A 25,641-nucleotide genomic window follows, 5' to 3' on the forward strand; every position below is an offset into this window, starting at 1 on the left:
TTATATAGAATATATTTATTAAGACAAGCAGAAGAATACAACAAGCACAGTAGTTATACATGCATGTACATGATTGTTCTTTCAGAATTTCATTTTAAGCATTTTGTTTTAGCACCATGTACTAGGATGTTGGTATCATATAAAACGGATTAGGTTGTAAAACAGTTTTAAATCTTTATCTTAGATAATCTTTTTCTGTAAAGTTAAGATTAAGATTGAAATTAATATTTACTTAGCTTAATTGATTTTTGATACACATGTTTTAGATTTCGCATTCAATTTATGTTTCTGTTTGATTCTGTAAGGTTCTCAGTAAGTTAATGAAAAGCTTTTTTTTCAGAATTCCAGGCATACATGAGAAGAGGGTTTAGTTTTAACTACCTTCTTTGCATACACCTTATCTAAATTACACTCTATATACAAAATACGTGTTGTTCGGTTGAATTTGCATAGGAAGTTATTATAATTTGATTCCCTGTGCAGGACGAATAACACGATTTCTGCACGTTAAATAATCCTTGCAAAGACTATACGAGGGGCCTGTAGGTAGCCTTTTGCAAGGCAATGTTTTTGTCCCTATTTATCATAGACTTAATCTCCGCTGACAGTTTAAATGTACACCCTTCGTGTTATTAGTTTAAAAAATTTGTTTATAGTGGATTGGAAAACAAGTTATTGCAATTTATAGTAATCCCTTTCCTATTTGCGGGTGCAAGTGCTGCCTTGTACTTTATGGGTTATCGTCATCAATATGCAAGAAATATTTGCAACTGGACGTTAAGCAAACAACTCTAAATCATCGTTTGTGGTCATTTACTATCCGAATACGTCATTCAACGATATATTTTTATTATGTAGTCTTTTACCATTTTGATTTGATTTTTTGATTTTTGGTGTTTTAACGCCACTTTTAAGCACAGCATTTAAGTTATTTAGTGGCGGCCAGTTTTTATTGGTGGAGGAAGCCGGAGTGCTTGGTGAAAACCACCGAACTTCGATAGGAAAACTGACAATCCTTGTCAATTTAGATTGGAGTCGAGTGCACCCACACGAGCGGGGTTCGAACTCACAACCTCAGTGTCGACTGGCTAGTGATTACAGTAGTTACTACTTTGACCACTCGGCCACCAAAGTCCCTTTACCATTTTGAAAAAGAAATTCTGCGTAACAGTCGTTGACATCTGAAAACTATTTCTTTCTGGTTATTGCCAAGAATATTTGTAAACATTACTGTGGCTTTCTATAAATATCACTTTCACCAGCTGAAAACATAATTATATTGATTCATCTCTAATTTACCGACAATTTCATCAAGATTATAACATTAAAGAAAAGAAATGGCTTTTCGCTTACTTAAAGCAACTCTATCCTTTACAATATATAAATGAATAACAGGTCACTTATCCATTAAACAAAATATAAACATTCATTAACAATCATATTAAGCGCTTATGCTTCGTATTTCGTATCTAGGAAATGCTTTCCCTTCTGAGGATTCAGAGCTCATACATTGTTTAAAATTAACTAAATTAAGATTCTAAATTTCTAAAACTTACCTTTTTTTTAATTTGATACAAACTTTCTGATTCTTTGCCAGAATACTATGTTTATTTTTGGTTTTTTTGTTGGTTTTTTTTATCTTCTTGCGTCAAAGTAAATAAAAAATCAATACCAGCGGGAAGAAAAGCACATATGAAAATAAAATCACACATTTTATTTACACTATTTTTTTAATTTTTTTTTACATCAAACGCATTTTTGTTCAAAGTTATTTATTTCAAAAGATTTCTGGATGTTATTTAATGTTTGGTTTTACTCTCAGTTCTAAACCCTAAGTTTCCAGTAAGCGTACGAAGATGAATGACAACTTTTACTGCATCCTTTTATTGATAAAAGGATGATATGTTAGTGTTTAACGTCCAGTGGAAAATATTACATGCATATCCGGATGTGTACATGTAACAGTCTACATTTTACCTATGTCACATCATAATGTTCCGACTCAAACCACCCAGTCTTTTTTCTGGCGCTTATGGATTTCAATCCAAATTTCTCATTTGGATACGTATATAAATCCGTGATTTTATTATTGATATGGTAATAAACAACAATATAGAAATAAATTTATTGTTTTTGTTTGTTTGTCGTTTTATTTTTTGCTCTATTAGTGATCATTAGTAATTGAAAAACTGTACGTTCACTAATTTCCTTGCTGTCGTGTAGTAATTATGAATGGGTCGACATTGTTGATATTAATAAATTTCAAGCATCCATCATTTACAAAAAAAAAAATCTTTGAGATACTTCAGTGCAATTGCACTTTTTAACATTTAATTAGCAACAGCCGATTGATTATTTTTTTCCCGCGTATTCATTTACCAATTGACGTCATCAGTTTCTCATAGAGAAATATATCGTGTCTATCTTTGACAAGTAATCAGAAAGTTTACCTTGGAACAATTCTGAAATAGACCTGACTTAAGACCGAATTTATTTTAAAGCAACATAAAACTGCATGCAAAGTTAATTCATGTTGTGAAATAAGATAAATATTTGAGAAAAAATTAAAACTGCAATATCGAAAGATTAGATAACGTACTTTCTTTTCAAGAAAAATGCGAAATTATACAAAATATTGTCATGATGTATTTTTACACTCTTGAAATTAGTATACTTTTCTAATAAGAAGATTGCTTTTCAATAGCAGTCGAAAAAGAGAAGTCTTCGAAAATGACCACACCCTCTTCCATTTTAAGTTATATTACTAAAGCTATGAAAAACGATCACATACTAAAATAGTAGCATTTAACATCCATTACAATAGTATATGATTTGTACAAACATGACACTGCCATAGACGTTACCTATTTAATCATGTTTTGAAGGATATTTTATTGATCTGCAACTTTTCGTACTCTGCAAAATACCCTGCTTTTCCCTTATCCCTCTTTTTAGAAGTAATTTCACCAATTACTTAAATATATCTATTTATAGTGGATTTGGTAAACAAGTTATTGCAACTTATATTAATGCCTCTCCACTTTTCGGGTGCGAGTGCTGCCTTTGCTTAATAACTGGAGGCTAAACTTTCAATTTATCGAGAATGTATAGTATTGAATGTCTGATTCAAATTCTAATCGCATGGTACCGGGATAAAAAAATTTATGACCTCATATTTCAGTAAATTACATAATCTCTGTTTCAAATATAATTTAATAGATGTATTGACGTAAGCAAAGAATATTTTAAAGTTGTAAGACATGTAATGATGATAAAAAGGCGAAGGGAACAAGATCAGCGCTCTCAATAACAAATTTAACTATAACATGTATAACAGAAAGCAACATACTGATAATTATATTTACAGCAACAGCACACGAAAAAAATCCCACAGGAAAACACGTAAAATAACCAATTTATAAAGTTGAAGTTAAAACAAAAATAGTTTAGAAACCTTTTTATATATATGTACAGTGTATATAACGCGTCCGCCACACAATTTTTGTTGTGCTCTTTCTTTCAGTAGCTTAAAATTTAGGAGCCAATATATTTAAGACGCATAAACAATTACTTGTCAACCGTACTAGAGAAAAGGAATAGCACCTGTAAAGTTTATAGCTGAACTCCTAATGCTGAATTGTCACCTAAACAAATATGTACATTTACATATTCGTGGCTCCCGTCGACATTATTCAGTCGGATAATTTTTACTTCATCTGTCACAGTAGTTGGCATATGTATCGACAGAGATCTACAAAGTAGCACGTTTCGTGCCTGCTTCTCTGCGTCTGGCTTCTGGATAAACCTCCATCTAAATTTCAAGACTCAAAAGTTTGGACAAACGAAGGGGTTTCAATACACTATAATCGGGGTAGAAGCAAACAAAAGCAACCAAAAAAAAAAAAACCAACAAAATAACCTACTTATAAAAAATGAACTGAATATTGTGTATCCAGAACAATGTATTCACAATTCATTATCACTGAAATAGTATATATATTTGTTTAGGGGCCAGCTGAAGGACGTCTCCGGGTGCGGGAATTTTTCGCTGCATTGAAGACCTATTGGTGACCTTCTGCTGTTGTCTGTTATATGGTCGGGTTGTTGTCTATTTGACACATTCCCCATTTCCATTCTCAATTTCATTACAGTTTGGGGGTCCTTTATAACTTGCTGTTCGGTATGAGCCAATTAAGGCTCCATGTTGAAGACCGTACTTTGAGCTATAAGGGCTTTTCTTTCTACAAATTGTGACTTGGATTGGGAGTTGTCTCACTGGTACTCCTACCACATCTTCTTATATATCTATATGCAATGTATTTGTTTTCACTTTAAAATGTGTTCTAACTTCAGAGATAGTTTAGTAATGTTTATGTCTATTGCATTTTCAGATTTATAACTGCAGCAAACATCCACCATCCTGTGCGAACATCAAGGTAAGTTTCAGAATCAAATCAGAAAATCCTCCGGCATCTTCATATATATATATAGATAGAAAATCAACGTTTGATGATAACAATGGAATCATGAGGGTATAGAGGGGGTCTTTCGTTTCTTTATTGTTTAATTTTTAAAATTGTTATCAGTATTCTCTATTCTGTATTCATTTTGCCAATTAAGTTATAGATATACAGCCAAAAAATATTAATTTTCATAAAGATTTGTAAAATTTAGTATCCTATTTTACCGACAACACTAAAGTGGGATATTCCTTTCTAATGCGTTCAGTTAATACGCCCTGTGGCTCACTTAGAATGTAAAATAAAACTCACTAAATAATTTTGATATAAACCTTTTAAAAATTATTATCCATACACAATAAAAATATTACTGTAACTGCATGAAGTAAGACACAAGTGTATTGTTACCATCCGATAACGGTGTATGACAAATACAAGACACATTGTAAGTAATTTATTGTACCACTTAGCTTATGGAAAAGGGGGAGGGGGTATGTTTTTTTTTCTATTTGTTATGTTATTTCTATCGTGGAAAAGTGGTTATTTTTTTAACAATTTTACTTGAATCGAATGAAAAATTCAGAAAGATTGTCTTTTGAATAGCAATACATTTTATTAAAAGATAATCAGGATATAATTATATACCCTCCGCACCCTACCCTTTCGTGAGTTACGTTAAGGTTATTCAATAGAATATAAGATTATCTTATTAGTTGATCATTTGATAGAGTAAAAGGTATACATAAATTTTAAAAAGTTAAGAACTGACACGAAGACGAATATAAATACATGTACAAATGTAGGTCACAGTAGGATTTCTTATTCAGTATGTATCGTTCTAAACATGCATGACATATTTGCCACTGGACGTTAAGCAAGCAACCAAAAATCAATCAACCTATTCAGATTGACCCAATAAGATTTTCAAAATCTTACACACGAATATGTTAAATCTGGATTTATTTTATGAAAGTCTACATTAAAATTCATCTGACATATATGATAATGTTTTTTTTTTTATTGTAGCGATAAATTAACAAAACTCCACGTTATTTGTTTCTAAAATTAAAATGCGGGACTACAATGACGGTTTCTTTTACACCTATCATCGATTGAACTTTAAAAAATAAATTTCCAAATCGGCAACAAAAAACTATTAGACGAATAAAGTTTCTGAAGTAAATCATAGATTGCATGTTTATCAAGGACAATAATGACCTCACACAGGTCATTATTTTATGCCTTGGAGCATATATCATTGAAATATGATATAGTCCAGGTTGATTCTGAAAAAGAATGACCTGTCGTTCTGAAAGAAAATAACTCCATATAGGTATATAATCTCTATTCATTATATTTTGACACTCAATTATTCTTTATTCTTTATTCTTTCTTCCTCATTTTCTTTGTTCTATAATTTTTGCCTCTAAACTGCTCTTGTCCAGTATTTTCTGTTCTGTTTACCCCATCCAAATCCTCATTCATTGTTTTTTTTTTTAATGTTACAATAATATGACAGTATTTTTTAAAGAAATTAATTTATTTGTGTATAGCTGTAATATAGTGAGAACATGTTTAAATACTTATGTGACCAAGATCAAAGTAGTAAAACTAAACAATTAAAAAATTGATGCATTCTAAATACTGTTTTATTATGTATTTAGGGTTCACAAAATCAAGAATGATCATTAAAATGTGTTGCCAATAATATTTCTTCATTTTTCATACAGTTGCAGTCAAATTCTTAGTCGTCATCCGTCACAAAAGAATTTATTTACACTTAAGAACAAAATAACTGCAACATTGTTCGGTTTATCATTGAATTGTTTCCCAAATATCTCTCAAATCATTTATGTTAAGTGGTACCGTTGTTCTGTTTATGTAGGTCTATAGCATTTAAACACAAAAACAATTGTGTTCAGAATATTTGTCTGTATGTAGAAAAAAGTCCGTGCTTAGAAATGATTATATATATACCATTTCATTAGTAGTTGATTTCAAAAACAAAAGAGACAGTATATCATAAATCATAGGCTGTTAACAAAGCCGGAAAACAATTGACCAAAAGAAAAAAATCAACAAAAACACAAACCACAGAAGATAAGGCAATGTGTCTCTTTTCTAAATGGCTCTTTAAGTCAAACGAAAAACATCATTTATCTCGTGGTAGCATGAATGTTTGCCTCCAGTGCGGAAAATAGTAGGTTCCAACACCGACCGCGTCAAACTAAAGACTTTAAAACGGGGTTAGCTACTTCGCGATTAAGAATACGACATGAAGGAGTAGGATGTCAAATAACTAGTCGGCTCGAAAACTTTATAATTTGTCTGGGTATTGTGACATTTCTTCCTGCGGACCAGGCGCGGATCCAGCCATTTAAAAAAAGGGGGGGGTTCCCAACCCAGAGTAAAAAGGGGGGGGGGGGTTCCAACTATATGCTCCCATTCAAATGCATTGATCGGCCAAAAAAGGGGGGGTTCCAACCCCCGGAACCCCCCCCCCCCTTGGATCCGCCACTGCGGACTTTAACCTTGAGAAGTAGCACGTTAAAATCCTGCTCAGCTTGTCAGTCTACTAAAAAACATGGTTGATATTCATATTACATTTACATGTTATCGTCCTGAATAAGCATTTAATTTGCCACTGGTTCTCTCTTTCACTTGTATCTATAGGTTAGATTTCTGATCATTTCTCAAATCAATTTTAAACAATTATAACATTTTATTTATTTTTAGAGGTACCATAGCATGGTGGATTTTATTAGGACTTTTCGTTGGACTATTTGGTGTCGTGTATGTCCATACAGTAGGTGTTGGATATGCAATCGTAGAACACATCAATGGTACATATGACTTCGTGATAAGTAAGTACTTTTAGAAAATTACAGATTCTTTAATCATAAAAAAGAAGATGTGGTATGATTGCAGATGACACAACACTCCACAAGTGACCATCTGACACAGAAATTAACAACTATTATAGGTCACCGTACAACCTTCAACGACGTGTAAAACACATGGAACATAGCTTTAAAAGGCCCCAACATGACAAACGTAAAACATTGATTGATTATTGCTTACATACTTAACGTTCAGTGGCAAACATTTCATGAATAAATTCATTCACACAGCTAAACCAGGACTCCAATTTAAGCAATAGTTTTACTATTGGGAGTTTGTGGTTGTATACCATATGTGTTTTTTGTTTATTTTTTTTTTACATGAATCAGGTCGTTAGTTTTCTGATTTGAATCGATTCATGTTTGTCATTCCGTTTACTATATGGGTAAGGGTTTTGCTCATTGTTAAAGGCCTTACGAAAACATATATGTAGTCTAGTAGTTGTTAACCTCTACATCATTTAGTGTCTTGTGGTGTAGACTTTTCTCATTGGCAATTACACCAGTAGGAGATTTTATTTTTTAATATATGGATAGTTTTAGATATAAGATACACATTATAGTAATTACTTTGTAGATATTTATAAATACTAATAGGTAATGAACCATCCCTTCCAGTCTTTAATCTTTGAATTATTGGAGTTAGGTAGTCAGGTAGTCAGTTTCTTTATGAAACATATCTTTTAGTATACTGTATACTTGAAACAGTAAAGACAATTAACCTGGTACAAAAAAGATTTGCTATTCAACTAGAACAATGCTGCTAATTAATTTCCCGGATTTTGACGGATGCCAACACTATTACAGTATATAACATTAATTGCAAACATTGTTTAATTATTACAACAGAAACGGTTCATCGTTTACCAACCAAGTACGTCAATAGCTACATTTACTCAACACTCACTATATTGTAACTAGTATGTTATATCAAGATGCTTATTTATTTTGGGCTATAATGATATTTACAGCAATTTTTTTTATCTTCATTTCTTCTTTTCTCTCTCATTCTGTTTACAATATTGTATTCATGTTTTTGTTTGGTTCTTTAGAATATGCAGTATCAAACGTATAATTTATCTCCCATGGTCACATAAACTAATCGCACGAAGATGTATAATCTGGATTACGCTCAGTTTTCTTCCCTAGTCTCCAAAAGCCATTTGCATACTAACATTTAACAAATCTCGCGTGATTCTTTTAATATGTTTTCCTTACTTTTTTTACAATAAGTAAGTTTACTGTCTTTTTGTAATGTTAGAAATTATAACTATTGTTTTGCAGAGATCTTTAAATAAATACTGAATAAGTTACTCCAAAATTATCTGAAATATTGCATATTGTCAATTCAAAATGAAGCCATTGTTCATACTAGTAACTATATATACGAAAATATAGTCTGAGTGCCAATAATTCAACTAAGTTTACCATTATAGGTTAAAGTACGGCCTTTAATTAACACCGAGTAACGAGCTATAAAGGGCCCCAAAAGTGACAAGTGTTAACAGAAAAATTAAAGGTTTAACCTTTATATAAAAAAACCAGAAACAAGAAACACTTAAAACATTATTATTTTCTTTAAATTTTAACCAATCAATTTAGGAAGTATCTTTTTTATATCTTAGTTGGTGGCGGAACTGCAGGGTCGGTGCTTGCAAATCGTCTTTCAGAGGATCCTAGTATAAAAGTTCTTGTTTTAGAGGCCGGAGGGGAGGAGGATAGAATTCCAAATGTAGACATCCCTCTTCTTTCTTCTTTCCTGCGTTATAAAGAGTTTGATTGGAATTACTTTACGGAACCACAATCAAAAGCATTCCTAGGATTCAAAGATAAGGTAAGTAATTGCTTTATTACTCTATTAAGCGTAAGTCCTCCCCCCTAAAAGAACAAAAAACAAAACAAAACAAAACAACAAAAACAGAAAAAAACAACAAATAAAAAGATTTCATTTTATCATTTAAAATTTCTGATTTGTCCTGCCTATCTATATCTTTTTAGCAATCTTAAAATTTTTCAAGCAATTTAACTAACCTTGGTACTATATGAGGTTTAAGATTTATCAAATTGAAGTTGTTCGATTAATTCATTTCACAAATTAAACATTTCCTTCATTGGTTTCTCTATTCTCACTGTGATCGGTATATCCATTGATTTTGAATCGGCATTGTAAACAGTTTGGCATTTTCTAATGTTTTCTGATAATTTATGTCGTTGGTTTGCTCTGTTTTCGAAGAACAACTAACCTGCACAGAAGTCCTTTATGTAGCTACATAATATGGTTTATGCATTATTTGCATACTGTATCACAGTCCCACTATTAACAATCTGTAGTCAGTGCACCCCATTTGTCAAAATCTTGGATCCGCACCTGCTACATATACTTTCATTCATTTAATATAGAAACTACTATATAAATTTTCATTCGTTTACCGAATTTTGTATAAGAGAACATGAAACACCACGTTTGAGTCATATGTTATTATACAACAGATTTGCATTCTGATCCATTCTCGCAACAATTGTTTATAGTGTGAAATGAAAACAACAATTTATGATTTGAGGAACGACTGGGCATGGTGATATAGGCACAGGGAAGGGCGATATTATAGCAGGGTGATATATGGGAAAGGAACGACGATATTGTAGCAGGGCGATATAGGCGAAGGGATATAGTTATTTTGCGTCCAAAAGGATTTACTGGACTTGCTTTTATCAGACACGTTCAAATCCTAATATTTGAAAGCCATGGATGTATACATACAAATATAAACAGTTGTAGAGCTATATGACCGAAAAAGGATTTACATATAATAGCAAAATCCATCTGATGTAAACTTTGCCTTAGAGCGTTGAAACCTTATATTCTTAAACGAACAATGTAAGAAAGGTTTGGTATGAGTCATGTCATTACTGACGTCCGAAGCAAAATGGTGTTTCAGGTTTTTTTTTATGCAACTGGAAATATTTGTAAATTGAAATGGAAAAATATAGTACGTACATGAGCTGCTTACATTATCTATGATGAGGTTATTTCAACCCGATGAATGCAAGAATAGTCAATCAGTTGAACAGATACAAGTAATAGTTGTTATGATAGATTGCATAAAATTGATACATCTAACAGTTGCTACACTATGTCTAAAACCTAACATCCTTGTGTTATTTGCTTGTTTTTATTTTTGATGTGCCTTTGAGATCACCTGGCCAAAAGGCCAAGTGAGCTTTTCTCATCACTTGGCGTTTGTCGTGGTCATCGTCGTTATCATTCGTTTACTTTTACAAACACCATCTCCTAGAGATGAAACGACTGACTCGTAATTTTAGTTATTGCCTAAATGATAACTATTACATTTTGATGCATGATTACCTAATATCTTGAAAACTACAATAGATAAATAGAAATTTTAAATAGGAAAAATTATCAGAACAATAAAATCTACAAATATGTCAACATGACTGAAAGTGTAAATAACTCGTTAAAGAGTTTGTTCCCTTTAATGTTTATTTTGCTATAAAGTGAACATTGTTGAAGATGCAGATGAGCGACACAGGTTCTTTAAATCCTCTTGTTTTGTTTGTGGTAAATTGTAAAAGAATTGACATTGCTGCGAAAAGATTTAAGAAGTCGCATAACGGTTTAAGTCTTATATAAATAGATTGTTTCAGTGAAAAGGAAACTACGAATACACAATCAATTGTAAAAGATAATAGATCTCACGCCAGCTTACATAACGCTAATGAATGTAACTGTTTCCACTAGGATGGTACTTAATGGTATAAACAAGAATTTGTGTTAATATGAAAAACACAAGGTAGTCAGAATGATGTGTTTATTTCAGCTAAATTGGATGCTCCGAATAGACAAATGGCAATGAGATTGTTTGTCAAAATTGAAAGCCTGAGGCATTGAAAGAAAGTAATTACTGTAAAATGTTACTAAGAACCACACATTGGAAATCTACTGCTGTTTAAATATCTTAGAAACCGCAGTGACAGAGACCTTAATTAAATAGTCAAAGATAGACCTCGGTGGCAGCGTGGTCTAGGTAGTTACTACTAAAAGCACTAGCCAGTCAACACTGCGGGTGCACTCGACTCCAATCTTAATTGACTATGATTGTCAGTTGTTCTACCGAAGGTCGGGTTTTTCTCCGGGCATTCCAGCTTCCTCCGCAAATAAAATCTGATCGCCACGAAATAGCCCAATATATACGCGGTGCTTAAAAGTGGCGTTATAAACACAATACTAGTAATCAAATCAAATAGTTAAAGCCGTCATAGGTCATGTTTACTGTAAATCAAAGTAATTGGAATCTTAGTTATGAATAACTCTAATTAAAGTGCTCAACAGAAAATGTAAGAACTGTATCAATAAATCATGTTAATGGTGAATCGCTGACTACTGGGTTGATGATACCATATTAAGCGATTAATAAGCAGTCCACAAGCAGCAGCATACAATTAATTGATTATTGGATCTATTAATTCCCTCCAATTTCTGTTGACAGGTCAACTGAGGATTATGACCTGTGCTCACCTTGAGTAATTAGGGTCTCTCGTTATAAAAACCCGTTTTGTCAAACCAAATATTTTGAAATTTGTAGCCAACATTAAAAGATCAAGAGCGAATGGAATCATATGCGTGCGCATTGAATGGCCATACGGTATTACTTGTCTTCGAAGCTAAGATGTTAAAATTCTCTAAGATCATTGGCCTTTTATAAGACAATCATAATGTAGAAAAAGTTCCACGAAGGGTGTTACAACAATTAAAATATATCATTTTCAAAATTGAAAAAGCATGCAGATAAGATGTCCCATTAGAAAAAAATATTACAGAACAGTAAAGAGAAATGTAAAACAAACAAGATAAATAAAGGCAACAGTAGTATACCGCTGTTCGAGACTCGTAAATCTATGGGCAAAAAAAACCAAAATCGGGGTAACAAACTAAAACTGAGGGAAACGCATTAAATATCAGAGGAGAACAACGACACAGCATTAAAATGTAACACGCACAGAAACGGACTAAGCATTAGACAAAATCCGATGAGAATAACAAATATAAGATCAAAACCAAATACATGAATTTGGGATAGAAAAGTACCGTGACACGACTTATAGTAATGTGAATTCACACTCAAATATAAGAGAAAATAAACGACACAACGGGAACACAACGTTAAAATGTAACACACACAGAAACGAACTATAATATAACAATGGCCATATATTCCTGACTTGGTACAGGACATTTTTAAAGACAAAAAGGGTGGGTTGAACCTGATTTTGTGGCATGCCAAACCTCGCACTTTGATGGCAATGTTAAAAGCATGCAACATTTTGAAAAAAAACGACAAAAATAACTAAACGGCATATATAGGGAAGCATAGCGTTTTCAACAAAGTGCTAGTCCCTTAGTGTAATCGTCCAGAATCTAGCAAAGTCGTAAAACAAAATTCAACAATGACCGTATTCAGAGAAGTCATACAACAATTACCGACAAAGGCCGGACATGGAATTCGAATAGTCGCAGGAAAAGGTGGCGGGGTTAAACATGACTTTAAGAAACAATACCAACACTATCCCCTTCATTAGCTACGAAACCTAAATACGTATGAAGTCTAAGAAAAGAGGGACGAAAGATACCAAAGGGACAGTCAAACTCATAAATCTAAAACAAACTGACAACGCCATGGCTAAAAATGAAAAAGACAAACAGAAAAACAATAGTACACATGACACAACATAGAAAACTAAAGAATAAACAACACGAACCCCACCGAAAACTAGGGGTGATCTCAGGTGCTCCGGAAGGGTAAGCAGATCCTGCTCCACATGCGGCACCCGTCGTGTTGCTTATGTGATTACAAATCCGGTAAATAGTCTAATTCGGTAGGTCAAATTCATGAAAGGGAAGGGGATTGTAGTTACGACGTGAGGAACATATCCGATATCATTTGTGAAATGGTTATTCCATAACGGTCAACCAACTCGTGATGGCGTCCGTAAAATTTACGAAGGGATGATTTCAACTTCACCATCTGGAACCATAAGAAAAATGGTCACAAAACGGCTACCTTGGGTAATATATTCACAACTAGGAAGAGTTATGCGATTGTAGTATTATGAATATGTCAGATTATTTACTACTTATGAGCAATAATGTCCCTTTAGTATCGCCTCGCTTTTGCATTCTTTTTGGTTCACCTGGCCTATAGGGCCAAGTGAGCTTTTCTCATCACTTGACATTCGTCGTACGTTGTCGTCGTCGTCCGTCGTCGTTAACTTTAACAAAAATCTCCTCTTCTGAAACTACTTGGCCAACTTTAACCAAACTTGGCCACAATCATCATGTGGGTATTTAGTTTAAAAAAAGTGTCCGGTGATCCGGTCAACCAACCAAGATGGCCGTCATGGCTAAAAATAGAACATAGGGGTAACATGTATATTTTGTCTTATATCTCTGAAACCAAAGCATTTAGAGCAAGTCTAAAGGGTTAAATTAAATCTATCTGCCCTGAAATTTTCAGATTAATCGGACAACCTGTGGTTGGGTGACTGCCCTTGAATAAGTAATTTTAAGGAAATTTTGCCGTTTTTGGTTATCATTATTATTATGGATAGTGATAAACTGTAAGCAGCAATAATGTTCAACAAAGTAAGATCTATAAAAAAAGTCAACATGTTCAAAATGGTCAGTTGACCCTGTAAGGAGTTAGTGCCCTTTATAGTCAATTTTTAACAATTTTCATAAATTTTGTAAATTTTTGTAATTTTTTACAAAATATATACCGTTATCACTACTGGGCCAAGTTCATTATAGATAGAGATAATTGTTAGCAGCAAGAATGTTCAGTAAAGTAAGATCTACAAGCACAGTACCATCACCAAGACACAATTTTGTCATGAATCCATCTGTGTCCTTTGTTAAATATGCACATAGACCAAGGTGAGCGATACAGGCTCTTTAGAGCCTCTAGTTTAAATATTAAAATAAATCTTGTTCAGGTATACTATTTCTAGTATATTCGTTTCATTTGTAAAAATGGAAATAAAACTCTCATAACCATTATCTATATACACAGAGCTAGCAGCCGCTGCTGATATAAACAGAAACGAATATATACAATAATAGCAATAATATTGATATAAAACAATGATTCTTACTTATCTTATCAAAAATAACCCAAGTACTTCTTCGATTTAATCTTTTCATTAGGTTTAATCATATCGCACACGTCAGATAAATGTATACGTTCCAAGGGCGTTGATTTTGTCTGATATAAACGTCATATGAAGATTCATTTTTGTAGCCGCCGCTAGAATTTTCAAAGCAAAACATTTGTATTATCAAGCTATTAAATAACACTTTTCAGATATTGATGAAGCATATGTATCTGTCAGATATAAGTTTTTATATTTAAGAATGTGGGCTATGTTTTTCGATTACATAATTTATTTGTATTAATTCTATAAAATGTATTGCATGCAAAACTGCAAAAATTGCCCTAATAGAGCACAATTGTTTGAACTTTTCAATAAATATATCATGCGATTTAAAGGCTTTATTTCCGAAAAAGAAATTTGGTACATAAAAAGTATAACCAAAGAGGGTATGGTGGGTACAATAATTTTTTGATTACGGTTGTCGCACGTGTCTATTTAAAAATAAAAACAATTCGGATAACGCCAATAAAGGTTATATATTATTTTCGGTATGTTTGTGAGGTTCCATCTGACATTTTTTGCACAATACAGCACCACTATAATTGTCGTTTATTAAACTATCACGTGTTGATATAATGAAAAGAAATACAAATGATATTATGTTATCCATTTCGTCTCAATATTCATCCACATCTATACATTTTCATATTTGCGGATCTTTTTTTCCACCTCGATCACAATGTTAAAGAATATGATCATCCAGACTTCTCATACCAAGCCGGCAGTCAAACAAATGCTGTAAGGATATCCGTTAATTTATATCATGATGTATAAATCCTTTCGGTTGGAATGGGGTATTTTAAATCTTATGGAACTTGTTTGGATAATATCACGATCTTTGTCGTTTAAGAACCATATACATAAACGTTGAAGTGCAAGCTTGTGGCTGTCCGTATTCGGATTGTTTATTTTGCTCAGGGGCGGTTAAAAATTTCCACCTTCATTACCATTTTCCAATTATACAGAACTTACCTATAGGACTTTATGTTTATTTATGTACATCCTGATATGCATGGACGATTTCACTAGGACATTTAGTAAGCACTGACATCCAAGTCGAAATATATCCATGAACTATTTGACACTGGACATTAAGCAAAACACAATAAATCAACAGTACTGTATATTAAATATTCATCGACATGACTAACATCAATTTTGAAACTTTAGTAATGACATATATTTTACTATTTAATAGACGTTGATATTGATATAGAATATTAATTTTGACATCACTATAGTATATGTTGATGGTGATGAACACTACTACTTGTTTTATAAAAATCATTGTCTTAGTTCAGACAAGATTTACGGTATCTGATTCAGTACATTAACTTGTTCACATTTGCACACGAAATGACAAAACTGTTGTGAAATGTAAAAGTTTTAATTAACAAAAATACCGAACTCCGAGAAAATTCTAAGCAAATGGCAAAATCAAAAGCTGTAACACATCAAACGAATGGATATCAATTGTCATACTCCTGACTTAGAACAGGCGTTTTCCTGTGTAGAAATAATCAAATTTGGATTTAACCGGGTTTTATAGCTAGCTGAACCTCTCATGTAAATGGCAAGTAACATTTTGACATGATACTTCCAAATAATTTAACTATACGTACGGTATCTAGGCAACGGAAACTTATTACGCCAATCCTTCTTTTTTCAAATTGTGGACTTTAATCTTGGAATTAACAAAGAATCCAAGATTAAAGTTGAATATTCAAAGATTAAAGTCGACAATGTGAAACAAGACTAAAGGATGGCCCTAGAATGCTTCCGAACCAGGCGTATATGTTAAGCATACGTATGTTACAGATTTCTGAGGACAACCTGTCACAATATCTTTTACGTGTTACATGGTAAATGCCATTACTTTTAATGAACACCAAGTTCACCTCCATTTCTGAACACTCTTTGTGCAAAGTTTATATTCTCCTTATCTTCCTCACTGGTGTAATATATGTATCGCTTATTCTAGAAGTTCTGATACCTAACAAATTTGCTGGTTGTTCATTTTTACAGACTTCTTAGACCTTGAATTAGAAATGTAAATGTTTTAAATCAAATTGAGAATGGAAATGGGGAATGTGTCAAAGAGACAACAACCCGATCATAGATCAGACAACAACAGAAGGTCACCAACAGGTCTTCAATGCAACGAGAAATTCCCGCACCCGGAGGCGTCCTTCACAGCTGGTCCCTAAACAAATATATACTAGTTTAGTGATGATGAACGCCATACTAAACTCCAAATTGTACACAAGAAACTAAAAGTTAAAATAATACAGGACTAACAAAGGCCAGAGGCTCCTGACTTGGGACAGGCGAACAAATGCGGCGGGGTTAAACATGTTTGTGAAATCTCAACCCTCCCTCTATACCTCTAGCCAATGCAGAAAAGTAAACGCATTACAATACTCACATTAAAATTCAGTTCAAGAGAAGTCCGAGTCTGATGTCAGAATATGTAACCAAAGAAAATAAACAAAATGACAATAATACATAAATAACATCAGACTACTATCAGTTAACTGACATGCCAGCTCCAGACTTCAATTAAACTGATTGAAAAATTATGTCTTCATCATATAAATATCAGGCACAATCCTCCTTGTGAGGGGTTTAGTATCATACCATCATAACATATATGAGAAGTCATGCCAACAACTGGTTTTTAAATAAATGTGTTTAGTTCCGATGCAAATACCCTATAAATGAACCAATATTAACGCCAAAATATGCAATCGTTAATGATCTAACAACAAAATCATAACTATATCCTTTCTTAATATGTCTATTTAAAGGTTTTGTTAGCTTCTGAGGTGAATACTGATATTTTTGTGCTTTAAAAAGAATATTCCCATAAAATATTGGATGTGAAATACTTGAACGTATAAGAAGTCTGCATGTTGAGCTATATTTACGAATGATACCCTTATATGATAAATTTAGTAAATATTTTGACTAGTTTGTGATATCAAAAACCCTGGTTTAATAATTTTTCAGTAATACATAAATTTCTCTCGTTAAAATCTCAAACATTGTTACTTATTACGTACAAGTTGAGATACATAAACACTGTAAGATGGTGACAAGGGAACACCACCATCTAAAAATGGATAATTAACGATAGGAAATGAAAAATCATCTCTTATATCATAAATTTTAGTATTAAGCTTTCCGTTAATGATATAGATATCAAGATCGAGGAAAAAAGCAGTGGTCATTGTTAGTATTAGCTTTATTTAAAGTAAGTTCAACAGGATAAATTTTTTTAGTATACATACTGAAGTCGTCATTATTGAGAGCCAACATATCATCCAAGTATCTAAAAGTATTATTAATTTGTGTATCAGATGTTGTTCGATTGATTTTTGCTGATTTTTGTCATAAATTGTAGCTCATAGCAATACAAAAACAGGTCCGCAATAAGTGGTTCACAGTTAGTCCCCTTTGGAATTCCGATAACCTGACGATATACGGAATCTCCAAAGCGAACAAAAATATTATCTAGTAAAAATTCAAGGGCAGATATAGTATCAAAGCATGTCCAATTGACAAATTGTTTTTGTTTATTGCTACTAAAAAATGACATAAAAGAGTTTGAACATATATATTCACATTCTGACTTTTTAAATGCCCATTTAATTAAGTGTGTGATGAGAATGTGAGGCAATGTGGTAAATAAGGTAGAAAAATCAAAAACTTTGAACAGATTCAAAATCACCAAGATAAGCATGCAATTTATCAAGTACTTCCAACGAGTTTTTGACACTCTAAAAGTAATTAATTCTACTATTTTCGAAGGCCTTACTTGAACAATTTTTTATCAGGTTTTTGATTGTACCAAATGTATTGGTAAGAAGAATAGATTATTTAGTAGTGGAACAATGGGTTGAAGATGAAATAAATCTATATTTGTAAGGTGGTTTGTGTATATTCGGATGTTCGTTTATAACATTGGTGAAAGTCAGAGCTAGATAGTATATTATTATTAGTATATTTATTCTCACTTCAATGCATAATGATTGAAAACTGAAAGTTTCTTGCAAACACTAGTAACCGTTTTTACAACTGAAAAGGTCATTTGAACTGAACAACTCTTGATATTATAAATTCTTGAACTTACTGTAAGGGGGAAAATGAAGATCTTTTCAGTTGTCCAGCGCACTGACTATCGCGATATCTTGCTCCAATCAGTGTTGGTTCAGGTAATTTAGGAAAGAAACGCCTAGCGTGCAATCATGAACTGTTAAGTACATTTTTGTACACGTCAGTTCATCCATAACATAGCTGTTTGAACATTTTCAGTAGCGTTCAGAACCAGGTACGTTTATAAATTGGGACATACAATTATTTGTGTAGATCAATAAGGGTTGTCTTCCTTTATGCAAGATTGTTTACACTCCTTTACTTTCTTAAACTTTTTGTCTTTGAAAAAAAGAAATGGCACTATCGATTTTGTAACCATATTACATTACTTTGTATTTCAGAAATGTCACTTGCATCAAGGACGTGTGATAGGAGGGTCCAGTACATTAAACAGAATGCTATATTTAAGAGGTAGCCCTGCAGTATATAACGACTGGGCAGAAAATGGAGGATTTGGTTGGAGCTACAAAGATGTTATTCCATATTTTCTTAAGTCTGAGGATCTACAGATTGACGACTTGAAACTAAGTGGTATATTTTAATCATTTGACGTAGATATATATTTCATATGATATTGGTTATATGATTGTGCATTCTTGTAAATTGTGATTAACACACTAAAACTCAAAATTTTTGACAGGACCAAATTCAATAAATCTACTTTGAAAAAAGAAAAATTGGGATGTACTGTTTAGAACCAAAACGTTGTACTGAGTGTTATATTCAGTTTTTCGTGGTTGTTTTGAAAATTTGAAATGTAAGATATTATTTTTCTTTTTATTAATTATCAAAGGTACCAGGATTATAATTTAGTACGCCAGACGCGCGTTTCGTCTACATAAGACTCATCAGTGACGCTCATATCGAAATATTTATAAAGAAAACTTGAAGTATGTATATTTCGATTAGTATAATTAGCTTTTTAGGTTTCAATTGAAAGATATAGAGTTTTATTTTACTTCAGTTTCGATCAATGAAGGCAAAATATCGAAAAACGTTTTTTGAATCATCGCAAACATTAATTAAAAAATAAAATGATAATGAATGAAATTAGTTAAATTTAATGCAGTATTAGTAAGGCATGTATGTTTGTTTAAATAGCGAGAAATTAAGAATTTTAAAACCTTGTAGAATTTAATGATTGAAGATTGAAGTGATTACATATAACAGAATCTATTTAGAGATGTTTCACGTTTTGTAGCATTTCCCGAAATATGATTATTAATCGGTCTTAAATATCTTTTGCGAAAATTTTGGTAATGAAGAAATCAACCTAGGTTTAAACATGTACATCTTTTGTATTTACACACAACACATAGTTTAGCTTTCAACACAGTTTTGGTAGTGAATTAAAAAGAAATATCACAAAATTACTGAACTCGGCGGAAAATTCAAAACGGAGGGTCCCTAATCAAATGGCAAAATCAAATGCCCAAAGTCATCAAACGAATGGATAACAACTGTCATATTCCTGACTTGGTACAGGTATTTTCTTATGTAAAAAATGGTGAATTGAACCTGGTTTAATAGATAGCTTAACCTCTCACTTGTTAGACAAGCGCATCAAATTTCATTATATTGATAACGATGCGTGAACAAAACAAACAGACATAATAGGTAAAAATGTCAAATATACAGCAGTCAGCATTGTGCTATTTCTATTCATTTATTAGCCTATCATTCCACTGGTGGTCCTCTGACAGTAACTGACGGATCTCACCCTCAGCTAACTTCCATAATGCAAACTGGAGCAGCCCAGTTAGGGTATAAATATACAGACTGCAATGGAAAAGATCCAGTTGGTAAATTATAATATGCATGTTATATTATACATACATGACAACAAGCTTGTACTTGCACCTGCTGTGAATAAAGTCAAATTCCTTAGAACAAACATGCCTGCTCAAAGGATTTTACAAGAAGACAACAAATTTGCTTAGCAACGGTTATGATCCGGTCTTCTTCTATGCATCGAAGATGATCAGTCAAAAGCATGAACAAAAGAACAAGTTACCAAAAAATACGAAAAACGTTTTCAAATACAAGGGGGAAAGCGAATAGCTGCATTTAAGTTCCTGATAGGAAACAGCAACAAAGAAAACGCATTTACTGTTCTTAAAGATATAAACAAATATTTAAAAGGAAAACGAACATCGTACTAACATATTTTTTTTTAACTTTACTGAGTTCGAGTTTTGTACATCTTAATACTCAGTCCTATGTTTTATCAATGACGAATGAAAAGTTAAAGAAGCATTTGAAATACTAGTATGCATTTAGTTTTTCTTTACTTTTAGATTACGAACAATTTAAAGGCAATTACTGTTCAATAGAGCAATTTTACGTTAAATTTCAGGTAACGAAATTTATTTTTACATTTGTACAGGTTTTTGTAAAAACCATGTGACTATTAATAGAGGAGAAAGGCTTCACACAGCATCAGCCTACATACGGCCAAGTATGAAGCGTAAAAACTTACACATAGCTCTCTACTCTCACGTTATCAAGGTAAATATGTCATTTACACCTGTTATTGTATATATGTTGGAAAAAGACAAGGAGCAGCTTTACTCAATAAATACTAAACCAATTATATGCTAACATCTGTTTTATAACGTTTCGTTGCGTCAATTGTTTGATAATTCTGTTATCAACTGCTTTGTGATACATTTTGTTTGTGCTGATTAAAGCAGTTAGGTTGGTTTTTTATTAAATGTTTTGAATAGTTATCAAAGGTACCAGGTTTATAATTTTATACGCTAGACGCGCGTTTCGTCTACATAAGACTCATCAGTGACGCTCAAATTAAAATAATTGTAAAGCCAAATAAGAACAAAGTTGAAGTGCATTAAGGACCCAAATACGGCTAAGGTAATCTTTGCCTGGGATGAGAAAATCTTCATTGATTCGAAAAATTCATACTTTTGTAAACAAGAAATCTACAAATATGACCATATAATTGATATGTATGTCAACACCGAAGTGTTAACTACTGGACAGGAGATACCCTTGGTAACGAAACGTCCACCAGCAGTGGCATCGACCCAGTGGCGTAAATAGTTATCGAAGGTACCAGAAGCACTTTTCATAAAAAATCTTAGGTGTAAATTAATCTTATGATAAAAATATTAAGTTGAATTTTTTAGGAATATTTTGGACTGACGATAAATTTTACACTTAAGATTTTTTTGTGAAAAGGGCTACAGGTTTATAATTTAACACGCCAGACGTTGAAACTGCATTTCTACTGTAGAAATCCCTCGAGTTTGCGCGACACATTTACACTTCTACATCTTCTCTGTTGAACACTATTCTTCTACTATTCATTACACTCAAGTTAAGATAGATTGATTGCTTTTTTTTTTAAAACGTCATATATATTATACATAACTGTCATACAAGTGATCGAGAGGTTAAGCTAAACCAGGTTTAATCCGGATTTATTTTAAATAAGGAAATGCCTGTACTATGTTATGAGTATGCCAATTATTTTCCATTCGTTTGATATGATTGAGCTTTTGATTTTGGCATTTGATAAGAGACTTTCCGTTTTGAATTTTCCTTTAAGTTCTGTATTTTTGTAATTTTCGTATTTTTAAATTTCAATTAAACAGATACTTATTTCGAATGGCAAAGCTGTGGGAGTCGAATATTTACGCAATGGCAGAAAAGCAACAGTTGGCGCGACAAGGGAGGTTATTTTGTCAGCAGGTCCAATATCATCGCCACAGATACTTATTATGTCTGGAATAGGACCTGAAAAACAGCTTCTTGATTTGAAAGTAAGTATTAAATTCAAAACAAGGATGTAATCTCGATCAACCGGAATACAAATATAGTTTTTGATTTTGGGGTAGTTTTGAACGTCCACGACATGAATTATATATGCGTCTGTAATATATTGCTGACAAACGTATTAAATGGTTTGTACAATTTTTTAGGGATCTAATAAAAAAAGGAAACGGGGAAACCTTTTTAATGTTTTTTTTTAATCGTAAAAAATGTTTATGAACTTTCTAATTATCAAAAAATGAGGCATATCTATCATCTACAGAAAACTTCACTTCAAGTTAAAAATAACCACAGATTTTAACAATTTACAAATTTTTCCTAATGTACCAAAGACAAAAATATATATTGTTTACACTCTTATAATAACTCATTATTTTAATGCAGATTCCTCCGAAAGCTATATTACCTGTTGGCGAAAAATTACAAGATCAGATTATATTTCCATTAACATTCCACATGAACGAAACATATACAATAACACCCGCCAGATCTACAAGTATTATCAATAGATTGAAGTATAAACTTACAGCCAAAGGTAAGATTTTTTATAAAAGCCCAACTATATTATAGTTGTAACAGGACGAGTCACCATTGATAATCATATGTAATAAACAAAATACCGTATTATATGTAATCAGTATTACTCAATTTATTTCACTTGACTGGGCGGAGTTTAACTGTTTCGCTCATAATAAACCATTCCATCCATAGATATGTGTTTTAGGATAAACTCATCAATGAAGTGTCCAGTTATTCTTTTGATAATTCCTTTGATATCACTGATAGGTGATTAGAAATCAGTAATAATTATAACGGCAATCATCCTAATCACACACACCTTCAAATAGACTGTTTTATGCAAATTGAAACGTAAGCTCCGCCCGATCAGTTGAAATGACATTGGTTATATCAGTGGCATATTATCAATAACTGAAATTGTTGTTCAGTTAGCACCAAAAAAAGAAGGTTCAGCATTGTACATCCTGTTTCAAATCATTGTGTCCATTATTAAAATTAGTAACTAAAACAAATGCATGTATTACTGAGGTCAATTTTACTAAATTCGTGTTGCTGAAATCACGATATAGGGATTTCAGTCCGTCATACGGAGCGGGATGTATAGACACAGAGATACATGCCATTGTACACTGTACACTAAATCCGACCATCTTTGTACTAGAAAGAACCTTTACAAAAACACTTGATGGTCCCGTAAGCAGTCTCATGTAATGTAAAATTTCCGTCTCATATCAAACAAATCGTTTTTTAGTTTCTTGTCAAATTTTTATAATTTGAAGTGGATAAATATCATAATCCAAAATCACTCCGACACAATAAGAATTCGATATTTGCAATCACGGCGATTGCTATAATATTAATCACTTATGTTTAAAAGTAAGCACATTCGATGATCGATTCCTCAGAAATAGATATTGGGTTTTGTTATAGGTATGTTGGCATCAAACGGTGGTATTCTTGGACATCTGCTACTGGACACCACGAATTCATCTTCAGCCAACAAACAGGCGGACATCATGATAATTATGGCCGCCATTCTATCACAACATTGGGAAAGTTCAGAAACAACTGAACGAATGGTTTGTATAAGAATATAAAGAGGAGTCGATAAAAAGGGAGACAATAAAAATAATATACCACACCATAGACAATAATACAAAATGATAACCATGAAAACACTAAATAGATTGAAAAACACAAACCATTAAAAAAAAGAGAACGGGGTTAGGTCTAGAGGATTGGAAATTCGTGCTCCTCTGGTAATGCTTATCTTATAAAATACCTGCTTTAATATGTTGAATCAAAACTGGCGCAGACTTCAAGCAAAGGGTGTTTTAAATGCTTAGTCTTTTAAAAGAACAGCATTTTATTGTTCCATTTTTGATTTGAAAAAAAATCATCATACAAACATTCCATAGAATATATGTTCTTAAGAAATAATAGACAATAAATGAGGTGGTAAATTTGCAGCAAAACAGGTTATTTTGAAGATGTTTTCACGTTCGGTTTCTTATCCAATCTATAGGACCATAACTTCTGACTGTAAAAGTGAAAGTCGTCAATTTTTAACTTAACATCCATTTGTCAGCAGTAACGGCTAATTAGAATTTGAAAAGCATTGATTTAACAGTTCATAAGTTGTCCGCGCATACACCATAAAATGATATTTTCAGGTTTACGAAAAACCAAAACTAGTGAAAGGTAAAAACGAAAATCATTGCTCTATAAAAGTTTAATTGTATCATTATAAATATTTTTTAAAGATTTTAGTTATTAGACGTGTTGGTATTTTGTAGATGCAAAATGGACAAGGTAATGGAAAAGTAACAGAAGGATTTACATTATATATACAGTTACTATCGCCCGCTAGTAGGGGTAATATGTCAATTACAAGTACCAATCCATTTGATCAACCAATCATAGACCCACAATATCTGACAGAGGAACAGGACATCAAAGCAATGATATATGGTATGGTTTTTTTTGTTCATCACCGTAATATAGGTAATCTGAAAGGAATGTTTTGACTCGTAAACTTGTCCCACCTTACTCACAAGCTGAAAAAAACACCTCCGCGATTTAGGTTATATATGGTATGACCTCAAAGAGGTAGGTATCTTTGATAAATAGGATATATCAAAGCAATAATAACTAGTATGTTGTTCACTACTATTTCAAATAGTAATCATGGTAATGAAGGTGATTTTATTTTTAAACCCTGTTTCTGGTACCCTTGATGATCAGTATTAATGTATTCAATATAGACCGATACTTACAAAACTATAAGGATCACTGAGAAATAGAAATATAGTAATCCCGTTCAGGACAAACTTGCATCTTTTTGCTAAGTGAGAATTATAAAAACGCTGCCACGATTAGTCGGAACGTTGTCATTAAATCCGTTACCTCGTGTCGCGCCCTCTGCAAGTTAAATAATCCAAAAAAATCCAATAATAAAGTAGAATATAATTTAATTCACTTTTTGGGCGCTTTTTCGAAAGCCAAAAAAAAAAAGAATTTAATTTTGGTAAATACAAGTAGTAAAGAAACATGAAACTAATAATCAGATATATGAAGATGTGGTG

At 32.5% G+C, this 25,641-nt stretch overlaps 1 protein-coding gene across 2 annotated transcripts in view; it reads left to right on the forward strand.

Moving 5' to 3' along the window:
- LOC139491340 (glucose dehydrogenase [FAD, quinone]-like) overlaps positions 1-25,641 on the forward strand; it is a 33,475-nt gene that overhangs the window by 3,511 nt on the left and 4,323 nt on the right. For both annotated transcript variants that reach the window (XR_011656520.1, XM_071278972.1), the window contains exons 2-11: positions 4,392-4,436; positions 7,197-7,324; positions 8,986-9,194; positions 19,087-19,276; positions 20,419-20,547; positions 21,132-21,253; positions 22,360-22,527; positions 22,922-23,072; positions 23,987-24,135; positions 24,853-25,027. Coding sequence is in view for 1 of the 2 variants with exons in the window: in XM_071278972.1 (XP_071135073.1) it covers positions 4,392-4,436; positions 7,197-7,324; positions 8,986-9,194; positions 19,087-19,276; positions 20,419-20,547; positions 21,132-21,253; positions 22,360-22,527; positions 22,922-23,072; positions 23,987-24,135; positions 24,853-25,027 (1,466 nt within the window). In the remaining variant the exon portion in view is untranslated. The remainder of the gene's footprint in view (positions 1-4,391; positions 4,437-7,196; positions 7,325-8,985; positions 9,195-19,086; positions 19,277-20,418; positions 20,548-21,131; positions 21,254-22,359; positions 22,528-22,921; positions 23,073-23,986; positions 24,136-24,852; positions 25,028-25,641) is intronic.

The sequence above is a fragment of the Mytilus edulis genome, chromosome 10 (assembly GCF_963676685.1).
Source record: "Mytilus edulis chromosome 10, xbMytEdul2.2, whole genome shotgun sequence".
NCBI lineage: Eukaryota > Metazoa > Mollusca > Bivalvia > Mytilida > Mytilidae > Mytilus > Mytilus edulis.